The sequence below is a fragment of the Stegostoma tigrinum genome, chromosome 22 (assembly GCF_030684315.1).
Source record: "Stegostoma tigrinum isolate sSteTig4 chromosome 22, sSteTig4.hap1, whole genome shotgun sequence".
Lineage (NCBI taxonomy): Eukaryota > Metazoa > Chordata > Chondrichthyes > Orectolobiformes > Stegostomatidae > Stegostoma > Stegostoma tigrinum.
Genome location: NC_081375.1, coordinates 17,033,445 through 17,045,593, shown reverse-complemented (window position 1 = coordinate 17,045,593; position 12,149 = coordinate 17,033,445). Strand labels below are relative to the sequence as shown.

The following is a 12,149-nucleotide window of genomic DNA, read 5'->3' as shown; positions in this document are numbered from 1 at the left end:
GAACAGGTCATTTAAAAAATAAACTCACTCCATAGTTACAGGGCTGGAACTTGAGCTCATCTACCTATCCTTAATCCAGGAGTCTCTGGTGGTAGAGACAATGGACACAGCAGTTCCATCATGGATCAGGGATTGAACATAACAGAAATATAGAGGCAGGGTGTAGGCTATTCAGTGCTTTGAGTCTGTTCTGCCATTCTCAGTCATGGTTGATCATCCACATCAATTCCATTTTCCTTGTTAACTCAATATTCCTTGATGTCATAACAATCTAGAACTTTATCAATAGAAATTTAGAAGATAGAAGCATGAGTAAGCCATTCTACGCCTCAAGCCTGCTCCACCATACAATCTGATTGTGGTTGATCACTGAGCTCAATACCCTGATCCTGCCCCTCCCCCTATATCCTTTGATTCCCCTCTACATACCCAATTCCCTCTAAGCTGCCTGGATGTATATAGTGACATTCAGTTCCAGGTGTCGCTTCCACAAACAGACCCTGCAGGTTTGTGAAGCAGCTGGAAAGATTTTGGGCAACATAGCTCAACAACTGAGTTTCCACAGCCCTCTGCATTAGAGAATCTCAAAGATTCACCACTCTCTGAGTGAAGAAATCCATCCTCATCTTAGTCTGAATGGTCTGTACCTGATTCTGTGAATGTATCCCCAAGTTCCAGGCCTCCACCTGCTCGCTGAAGCTGAGACAGAGACATCCTTTCTGCATCTACTATATTGAACCTTTTAAGAATGTTCTAAGTCTCAGTGGATCACCTCTTATTTTTTGAAACAGTAGAGGCTCATTCACCTCAGTCTCTCCTCAAGGAAACATCCATCCATCCTAGGAGTTCGGCCTGCCTACTCCCCTTGTGCATTGACTTGGCCCATTTAGGAGCACAGGAACAGGAGTGGGCTATTCAGTCCCTCCGGCCTGGTTGGAATTCAGTTAGATCTTGGCTGATCTCCATCTAAACACAATCTTAAGAGCTGCCTAACTCTTAAGGGACAGGAAAGTTGATGTCTCGGGTCAAGACCTTTCTTCAGAAATGAAGGATCTGCCTCGAAACGTCAGCTTTCCTGCTCCCCTGGTGCTGCCTGGCCTGAGGTGTTCCTCCAGCTCCACAGTGTGTTATCCCTGACTTCAGCATCAGCAGTTCTTACTATCGCTGCCCAACTCTTAATATCCTTGACCAACAAAATTAAGCTAAATTTATTACAAAACCCCTCATGAAGTGAGGAAGACAGTCTTGTTCATTAGTGATAAGTGATAAAAATCCAACATGCATTTACGCTCATCTTTGGAACTGACAATGAGCCTCCAAATGGACTCCTGACAGTGACCATAGTCAAATTTGGGTCATTATGGATCATGTAGCTTTTCAATTTGCAGTCATGACATGGGGGTTCTCTATTTGTTCACTTCCATAAAGAACTTTGCTCTGAAAGTATTAGCAGTGAATGGGAAAGCAAAGCCACCAGAGATGGCTTGAAACATTTTGACAAGCATCGGGTGTGCATCAGCACTGGAGGTATGATGAACAGCTGAAGGTTTGGAATTATTAGCACTCTGTACGTAACAGCAAACAAGTAGAAAGCAAAAATTTCCCATGGACTTTCTAAACTGTGAAGATATATTCAAGAGCTGCAAAATATAAGAAAGCAAGATTGCTTTAAAAAGTGAATCATTCTAATCTCTAAAAGGGAATATTTGCTAAAGCCAATTTTCAGTATCTCTATGGGCTGATTGATAGTGAAATGCTGAGGGTCATACACAAAGATGCATGGACTGGCCTGTCATACAGCCTGTCGTCACAGTCAAAGAATAGTCAAGAGTCTGGTTCCAACTTGGCTCCTGGCTTCACAGAGATCTTACAGCCAATCCTTCTCGGCAAAGAAATGGTGCAAAACTCCAGAACAGAACCTAGGAACCACCAGAAAATGCTGTGCTTAGTAGCCAATGACCTATCTTCCGTCAGACGGCAGACACAACCCACAGGTTTTTAGGCCTGCAGTGCAAAACAGAGGTCAGGCATGTTGTCAGACATGCTGACAGACATCATGGCTGCAGAAACCAGACCAGAGAGGGGCCTGTCACAACAGTCCAATCATCTATTCTTCAACTCAAAATTAAGTCATAGAGAATTTGGCAGCCAGCAGATTAGATATTAAATGAGATTAGGTACACTCTCTGATGAGCGCTGGTGGGTATCACCCAAGCAGTCCACATAATGGACCCATCATGTCCCAAGCCCAATGATCTGCTCCAATGCAGTCTTGACTTCGACTTCTGTGTAGCTCATATGGTCGGGTGGCAGAGGTGAGTTCTCAGTCTGGGGTACTGTGGGCACCCATCATCCAGAAGCTACCCTCCTTTGTGATGGTGCCAACAGGTGGGTATAGCTGTCTACCAGAGGGTGAATACCTCTTGAATTTGCCAGATTAACAGGCATTCAACAAGAAGCTCTCCTAGTCACAGCCAAACTCCAAGTGCACGTTAAGGGAATGAAATCCTTTGTATTGATGGGAAATCCCCTGTTCGAATGGAGGGTTCATGGAACCACATGCATGTAATTATGAAGAACAAAGAAAATTACAGCATAGGAACAGGCCCTTCACCCCTCCAAGCCTGCACCGACATGCTGCCCATCACCAACTAAAATCCCCGACCCTTCTGAGGACCATATCCTTCTATTCCCATCCTATTCATATTTGTCAACATGTCCTTTGAAAGTTACTGTGGTATCTGCTGCCAATACCACCCCCGGCAGCGAGTTCCAGGCACCCACCAACCTCTGTGTAAAAAAAGCTGCCTCATACATCACCTTTAAACCTTGCCCCTCGCACCTATCACTTCCACCCTGGGAAAAAAGCTTCCGACTGTCCACTCTGTCCATGCCCTTCATAATCTTGTAGACCTCTATTAGGTTGCCCCTCAACCTCTGTCGTTCCAGAGAGAACAACCCAGGTTTCTCCAACCTCTCCTCATAGCTAATGCCCTCCATACCTTGCAATATCAAGGTAAATCTTTTCTGTACCCTCTCCAAAGCCACCATCTCTTTCTGGTAGTGTGGTGACGAGAATTGAACACAATATTCCAAATACAGCCTAACTAAGGTTCTATAAAGCAGCAACATTAGCTACTAATTTTTAAACTCAATGTCCCGGCCAATGAAGGCAAGCATGCCGTATATCTTGTTGACTACCTTTTCCACCTGCATTGCCACTTTCCGTGACCTGTGTACCTGTACACCAAGATCCCTCTGCCTATCAGTCCTCTTAAGGGTTCTGCCATTTACCGTATATTTTCCATCTGGATTATACCTTCTAAAATGCATTACCTCACATTTTTATGGATTAAACTCGATCTGCCATCTCTCTACCCAAGTCACCAACCAATTTATATCTAGTTACATCCTTTGATGGTCCTCATGCTATCCACAATACCACCAACCTTTGTGTCATTGGAAAATTTACTCATCAGACCACTTACATTCTCCTCCAAATCATTTATATATATTAGAAACAGCAAAGGCCCCAACACTGATCCCTGAGGAACATGACAGCCCTCCACTCAAAACCACATTGTTCCACTGCTACCCTCTGTCTTCTATGACCAAGCCAGTTTTTTTTAATCCATCTTGCAAACTCACCTCTGACCTCGTGTGACTTTACATTCTATATCAGCCTGCCATGAGGACCTTTACTGAAGTCCATGTAGGCAACATCCACTGCCCTACTCTCATCGATCATCTTCGTCACTTCCTCAAAAAACTCACCCAAGTTAGTGAGACACAATCTCCCTTTCACAAAACCGTGCTGCCTCTTGCTAATACATCCACTGATTTCCAGGTGGAATTAAATCCTGTTTCGAGGAATCGTCTCCGATAATTTCCCTACCACAGAAGTAAGGCTCACTGGCCTGTAATTAGCTGGATTATCCCTGCCAACCTTCTTAAACAAATGAACAACACTGACAATTCTCCAATTGTCTGGGACCTCCCCGGTAGCCAGTGAGGACACAAAGATTTCCGTCAAGGCTCCAGCAATTTCCTCCCTTGCCTCTCTCTGTATTCTGCAGTATATCCCATCAGGCCCTGGGGACTTGTCTACCTTAATTTTTACAAGACCCTCAATACCTCCTCCCTTTAGATCTCACCATGACCCAAACTATTTACACTCCCTTCCCCAGACTCATCAGCCACCAAGTCCTTCCCTATGGTGAATACTGAAGCCAAAGTACTTATTTCCTCTGGCTCCACACAAATTCCCTTCCCTGTCCTTGAGTGAGCCAACCCTCTGCCTGGGTACCCTCTTGCTCTTTATATATATACAAAAAGCCTTGGGATTTTCCTTAATCCTGTTGGCCAATGACTTTTCATGACTCCTTTTAATTAATGGATAGCAGTTAATGTCATAAATGGATCTGGCACATTGGGATTCCTGTCAGTCTGAAAATTCCCATACTCCGGTCTCCTCCTGTTTTGTTCCAGTCAGTGAGAACACAAACAAGTCTCTCCTTTTACAGAGTTCCTGTGGCTTCCTAGGTAAACTACAAGGCATTGCTAAGGTTCTATTCTCCCACATGCAATCATCTACTGATGTTGACTATTAGGATGACAGTGCTAATAACTACCTCGGAATCTGTCTGGGTTCAGCTGAGAGGCTGCTGGATATGTTGTAGGAGGTGGCACTGTTTAGTAAGAATTTCCTTATTGCTCTTTGCTGAGCTGATGGATGGAGAAGACCTCCCGAGGACACCTGACAGGTAGGGCAATACATTGACAACTGTCTATCAAGAGCCCTTCTTCTCTTCAAGTTTAGATCATTAACTCTACCTTGAGGCAACGGTTTAGTGGTATTATCACCGGACTTTAATCCAGGGACACAGGTTCAACTCCTGCCATGGCAGACGGTGGAATCTGAATTCAATAAATATTTGGAATTATTGGTTTAATGATGACCACGAGTCCTTTGTTGATTTTTGGAAAGACCCATCTGGTTCTTCAGGGACGGGAACTGCCATTCTTACCCGGACTGGCCTACATGTTACTCCAGACCCACAACAATGTGGATGACTATTAACTGCCCTCTGGGATGGGCAATAAATGCTGGCTTAGCCAGCGATGACCTGATACCATGAATGAATAAAAAGAAGTTCAGTTTTGCTTTCCCTTTCATTTTCTACACTTCACTTTCTATTGGCAGCTATTCAACATCCTGCCATTCACACCTCCTCTACACTCATCTTTTGTTTTACTGTCTCATTACCACTCCTTCCTATTGATATTTAATCCCTTAACACAATCATGGGCCTTCTTTTTCATTCTCATTCTCTCACTTTTCCCTTTCGCTTTCTCAAAACCAATAACATTTTTAATCTTTTATAGTACACCCAAGACGTAATCAGTCTGAAACACTGGGTTGGATCCTTTTAGAAATCAGCCAAGTGTCAGCTTCATCAATTTTATTGGAGGGTTTTTCTCTGCGAGGCTGAAGGCGATTACCTACACCATCATCTCAAACCCACCTCAGTAACTGTGTACCAGGCCCTTACACAGATCCACTCACCCAACTCTAGCCCATTTCTCCTATTTGTTGTAGGTGGCATCACTAATCAATGCTGACACATCCCAGGATTGCTGGCACTGGCACCATATTTAAAAGGATGTGTGCACCCAATCAAGTGCTAGAAATTGCTGTCCAGGAGCTGCACAGTTTGCCTCAGAGATGACACGGCAGGGGAAACTGGCACCCTGCTTAATAGACATAGATCTGGAGGTCCTGGTAGATAGGTTGGGGAAGAGGAAAGTCATTGTCTTCTCCCAGGACTGGCAGAGGAAGCCACAAGGAGCACTGCAGAGAGACATGCCAGTGTGCTCCAGTGCAACTTTGAATTGTAGATGTGCATTCTAAGTGAATGGGAATGTGCTGACGATGCAGTGAGGCTGGCTGCCAAGGTCCATGGATGGGATACGTGGGAGATCATTGCCTCTGGAGTGTGCCCTGAGACACTGGTGACTAGCATCCAAGACAGGTGCAGAGGAGATTTGCTGAGATGTTACCTGGGCTAGAGTTTTAGTTATGAAAAGAGATTGGATAGACTGGGAGAAAAACAGAAGTTGCTGGAAAAGCTCAGCAGGTCTGGCAGCATCTGTGAAGAAAACAAAAATCACAGTTAACGTTTAGGGTCCGGTGACCCTTCCCCAGAGCTGAGCTTTTCCAGCCACTTTGTTTTTGTCCCTGATTTATAGCATCTGCAGCTCTTTTAGTTTTTATTTGGATGGGCTGGGATTGTTTTCTTTGGAACAGAGCGGCATCATGACTGAGATATATAAAGTTAGGAGGGGCATAAACATGGTGAACAAGGAGGAACTTTATCCCTTGATGAATTGATGAATGAGTGGGAATGGTGATATAAAGTAAAGGGCAGGAGGTTTAGAGGGGATGAGAGTTTTTTTCCCCCACCAGAACGTGAGGGGAATCTGGAACTCACTTCTTGAAAAGATGGTAGAGGCAGAATAACATTGAAGGAATATTTGGTTGTGCACTTGCAATGTCAAGGTATTCAAGGTTATGGGGGTAAATGGGATTAGAATAATTAGCTGCTTGCTCTTGACCAGGACAAATGTGATGGGTTGCATGGCCTTTCTTTGTGCTTTAGATCTCTGTAACTCTAAAATGGAAGTTCGAGGAGCCAGCACCAAGTTGGGAGCAGTCTGGAAACCACTCTAACTTTCATGTTGGGAATTCACAGCATCTAGTTTCTAAGCAGCGCCTGGCAGGATGGGAAATGCATACTAACGAGGTGAGATCAAATAATGATGAGTGATAATCCATGAAAATAGGCTTCTTGCCTCTCATTGTGGAGAATCTTATCATTCAACACTTGGTTGGAAATTGGGACTTTTGGCACTCAATGATGAGGTCTTCACTGGAGACTAAATTTTTGCCATGGCCTTTATCATTCAGGGGCTGGGAATATTCTGCCCACAAATTATTTCTTACTGCGTAGATGCTCTTAGTTCTGCTGAGTATTTTCTGCTTGTGTTTCAGATTTTCAGCAGATGCAGTATTTTTGTACCAGTGATTGAGGCTGGTTAATATTATAACCAATGACTCCTCATGTTTCTGCTATGCACATGCCACACCATGCTAATGCTCTGGCAGTCAGGACCTGCCACATTAGCGGTAACCAGACATTCTTTTTTTCAGTTCAGGCCTGCCCATAGCAATGTCAACCAACATTAAACCCCCAATCCACCTCATCAGCCATGTCTTGTCTGTGCCTTCTTGGTTTTTCTCTCAGCAGATTGAGCCCATTTTCTCCAGTTCACTCCTATCATTTACACCTATTTTACATCTCTATCACTCCTTTACCATCGTTAGTATTCCCTTAGTCTTTTGCTGCTCATTACCTGTTCCACCCTCTCCTCCTCCTCTTCCTCTATCCATTGCATAAAAAGCACAATTTTCCATCCCCTTTCAATTCTGATGAATAGTCAAATTGAATTTAAAACATTTAATGTGTCACTCTCTGCGCAAATGCTGCCGGTACGGTTGGGTTTCTCCTGCATTTTCGGTTTGTATTTCAGATTTCCAGCAACTGTAATATTTCAGTTTTATATAAAGCTTTAGGCATTCCACCGGCTCCAATGTACTAAGTTAAACGGGCAGGCCATGAGTCACCAATCATGTACGTTCACTGGTCATAGCCCATCTCTATAAAGATTTAAATGCCACATGCATTTATAGAGTTTCAGAGTCCATCCACAGCACAGACAGTTCGTCAAGACCTTTATCCTCAAATGGTCTTCAGAACACACATCAGTGAAATGCTTCTCTGACTCAGACCCACTGGTGCTTTGAGATTGCTACGGAAAATGTGCTGCAAGAGGACTTTATTTTCAGAAACTATTTTTCCAGTAAAAGACTAACATTATTTGCTTTGGATTTGGTCCACTGGGAATAGTTGAGGTTCATGATATCTTGATTTTTTTTAAATTGTTAGATCAAATGAGCAGCTTGAAGCACTGGAAGAATTTGTCTTTATAACCTAATGACATTTTTCAAAAAAAAATCAAAGCCAATTTTGTAATAGATGATGAAGAGTCGTTCATTTTGTATACATGCTGCTCTGTGTGATTAAACTGTAGAGATAACCTTAGCTGTTATACGCAGGAGATCTTGAGCACTGTGGTTTGAAAGTATGATATCGCTTTTAAAAATAACATATTTTGTGTCCTCTTATTTATTGAACAAATCTCTGAAACGCATTGCTGCAGTCAGCTGAGCTCAAACACAGCTTATACAACATACAATTCTGAATTACTACTGAGTATTGCTAGGCACCATCTCTTGTTGGCAGTCTGCTAATTAGCAAATCATTATTTTCATTTTGTCACTCAATACAAGTATTTAGCTTTTCTTCTTCCAAGGATTTGAATGAATCTCCCAATACTTTAGTCAGGAGTTGATGAATAGCATGCAACCAATGTCATTAGAGGTCACGCTTTTGTTTAATTGTTCAAGTGAGTCAATAAAACGTCAGCAAAAATTCCATGCACTGGTAAAACACCAATTCAAAAACATTTTAAAAATGGTGCAAAAGGACCCATTCAGGTTTTAATATTCTCTACAGCTTCAAAGGTGAAGCCAGAGATTTTCAGTTGCTCGAGTTGCTCAATTCATTTCAGAATTATTGAGGGCACAATACTGACAAAACGCAAGGTTTTTTCATTCATATCCATGTTATTTCCAGCTGGGATATAGGTCTAATATTCCGACGTACCTCACTTCCTTTCAGAACAATGTACACAGAACTGCAAGCCGGAGACTGGCATCCCCGATGCATCAAAGCACCTTCTGGTTGAGAGTCAGCCAAACTGCGCTGAACAAAAGTTTATTTACAGAAAGCTCGGAACACTTTTAACTCGTTCGCCACTGAAGTTGGACACCACTCCTGATGAAATGGTCATCAGTCTGAAATATTAACTCCTCTTCTCTCCACAGATGAAACCAAGCAAGTTGAACATATCCAGCATTTTCTGTTTACATCAGAAACATCACTTCCCTTTCCAGGTCTCTGCAACCTGGCATTTTCTGTGATCTACTGGAAGTGGGAGCATGAAGGGCCATGATACAGTGCGTGGCACTAAGTGTCAGTGACAGTGAAAGGAGGAGCTTGGATATCAGGATGGGGATGACTAAGCAAATTAATAAATATCAAACTTTGAGTTTGCTGCAATCATCAAGAAAAGTTCCAACGGGATTTTGGTTACATTTTATAATGTCTTTTCTGTTTTAGTTCGCATTTACAAATTGATTTTCAGACTTCTTAGTTTTGATATTAAACCACACAAAGGTGAAGTCAGTCAGTAGTTCATAATTAAATGCAGCACATGAACACGGCAAATGTTAATATCAACTGAAAAAGTTGGAAGTGCGCAGCAGTGTAGTGTCTGTGTAAAGAGAAACAGAGTTAGCAATTAATGTCTTTTCACTATTCATTGATAATTGATTTGCAGCCTCTCTCGTCTGGTGTGATCAATAAATTCACTGTCTTCCATTTCCAGATTCACCCAGCCAAGCCCCATTCTATTGCTCACAATCACCTACCAAGCTCCAGTCACATGCCCAGATGTCCATTTCCCTTCCTTCCACAGTTCCAGGCTCTGGGATCCATCAAGCCTCAATCTCACCCAATCCCAAAGCAACGCCCACAAAGTCCCTTGTCATCGAGTCCTCTCATCTGGTATCAAGGCAGCCTGTGAACCCTGGCAACTGTCAGGCAGCAAATGGAAGAAGAAAATGATAACAAGATGCCCACTTCAAATTTGACAGGATCTTTGCATCCGCAGGATTTCTCGGTTTCAACTGGCTACCATGAATGCCCTAACCTCCCTGCAAACATTGGGAAACTTGTGTTTAGAACACAGAAGTAAAAGCCTACAAGTACAGAAGAAGATACTGTCATTTGATTTATCAAACCAATTCTTTCCACAGACAGTATCAATCAGCTACTTGAATTACCCATTTTATCCCAATCTCTTTTGGCCAATATATTGCACTAGTCAAATAACTACAAAGGCATGCTTGGTAATTTTGAAATACATGGCAAAGATTGTATGATTTTAATCAGGAAGAGGTTTTGTCAACTGTGAACATCTGATGACATCTCTTGTGTCTTAGCTTAAGGATTGGGATACTTGGCTTATTAAAGTTTGTTTTTGTGGGATGTGGGCATCACTGCCTGGGCCAGAATTTATTGCCTGTTACTAGTTGCCCTTGAGAAGATGGTACTAAGCTGACTTTGTGAGAGGGTAGAGATAATGGGAACTGCAGATGCTGGAGAATCCAAGATAACAAAGTGTGTAGCTGGGTGAACACAGCAGGCCAAGCAGCATCTCGGGAGCACAAAAGCTGACGTTTCTGGCCTAGACCCTTCATCAGAGAGCTCTCTGATGAAGGGTCTAGGCCCAAAACATCAGCTTTCGTGCTCCCGAGATGCTGTTTGGCCTGCTGTGTTCACCCAGCTACACACTTTGAAATCTTGACTTTGTGAGAGGGTTTCTCGAACTGCTGCAGTCCACCTGCTGTGGTTGACTCACCCTGCCCTGAGGGAGGCAATTCCAGGATTTTGACCCAGTGATTAAACTTCAGGAGAAACAGTGATCCTGAAATCCCTCCTGGAATATCAATAAAGGCTCAGCACCGATTCCCGGATCCTATTTGAAGACGTTTTTCAAACAAACAATCAGGAGCTCATCATTTTAGTGAAAATGGCGAAGTTTCATCCTGCCACATTTGTTGGATGATGTGTTGTGAGTAATTTTTCTTAGATCAGCATATGCTGCGAACTGCATGTTGAAGTCTGTTAAAAAAGATCAGAACCTCATTGTCTAATGTTTGGGAACTTCTTTAATTCGCAATACTTGTTAGTAACATTGATGATGTAATAGAAAGCCACTTGTCAAAAATTGGCAATGCCACAAAGATAGACAGCATTCTAAGTGGCGTAAGTTGAAGTACGAAACTATAAAGATATTGTCAGATTAGATGAAACTGTGGCAAAGGAATTTCATTGTCCACTAGGCTGTCTAGTTTACACCCAAAGGGATTGAACAGAGCACCTTCTACTTCAACAGTTGCATTTTTGTGAGGCTTATCAGGGCAGGACTTATACACACCCTGGGGAGTGTTGCTGAGCAAAGGGGCCTGGGCATGCAATTGCACACTTCCTTGACAGTGGAGCTGCAGGTAGACAGGGTAGTTTTGCTTTCAAGGGTCAGTGCACTGAGTATAGGAGTTGGGAGATGATGTTGCAGTTGTAGGGGACATTGGTTCGGCCACTTTTTCGAATACCAAATTGAATTCTGGTCTCCCTGCTATAGCTCTGAAAAAAAACTAAAAAATTGCCAGGTTTGGAGGGTTTGAGCTATATGGAAACGTTGAATAGGCTGGGGCTCTTTTCTCTGGAGTGTCAGAGGCTGAAGGGTGACCTTGCAGACATTTCTAAAATTACTGAGGAGCACGGATAGGGTGAGTAGCTGAGGTCTTTTCTTCCCCCCAGGGTAGCTGAATCCAAAGCTAGGGGACAGACCTTTAAGGGGAGAGATTTAAAAGAAGAGGGTGATGTGTGTATGAAATAAACTGCCAGAGGAAGTGGTGGAGGCTGGTACAATTACAACATTTAAAAGGCTACTGGATGGTAGATGAATAGCAAGGGTTTAGAGGCACATGGGCAAAACACTGACAAATGGGAGTCGATTTATTTCGGATATCTGGTCAGCACAGATGAGTTGGACCAAATGGCCTGTTTCTGTGCTGTATATCTCGATGACTCCATTACCTTAAATGCCACCATCCTCTCTGCAGTTCTCATTGTCGGTCTATCTCTGCTGCTAAACCCACCTCCCCCAAAGACTCCTGCTTTGTCACTCTCACTGATGCCTGCAAAATCTAACCTCGTTTGCCGTCACCCACCCCAACCAAATAAAGCAAGCCCCGAAGTATTGGTACCCAGAATCCAACAAAGACGACCTTATGGAGCAAGTGGCAAGCTGAAGTCACCGGTTACCCATAACACCATGAGAAACAGGAACAGGTGGTGGCCATTTGGCCCCTCAAGCTTGCTGCACCATTCAATAGAATC

At 43.2% G+C, this 12,149-nt stretch overlaps 1 protein-coding gene across 3 annotated transcripts in view; it reads right to left on the bottom strand.

The window, feature by feature from the left end:
- The window catches only part of LOC125463840 (dual specificity mitogen-activated protein kinase kinase 6), a 116,454-nt gene that overhangs the window by 23,487 nt on the left and 80,818 nt on the right, over positions 1 to 12,149 (bottom strand). Inside the window, exon 11 of one of the 3 annotated variants that reach the window (XM_059653673.1) lies at positions 10,758 to 10,868. The exons of the other annotated variants lie outside the window; for them this stretch is intronic. Coding sequence (XP_059509656.1) covers position 10,868 — 1 coding nt within the window. The 3' untranslated portion in view covers positions 10,758 to 10,867. Of the gene's footprint in view, positions 1 to 10,757; positions 10,869 to 12,149 lie in introns of those variants that run through there. 3 annotated transcript variants of the gene reach the window in all.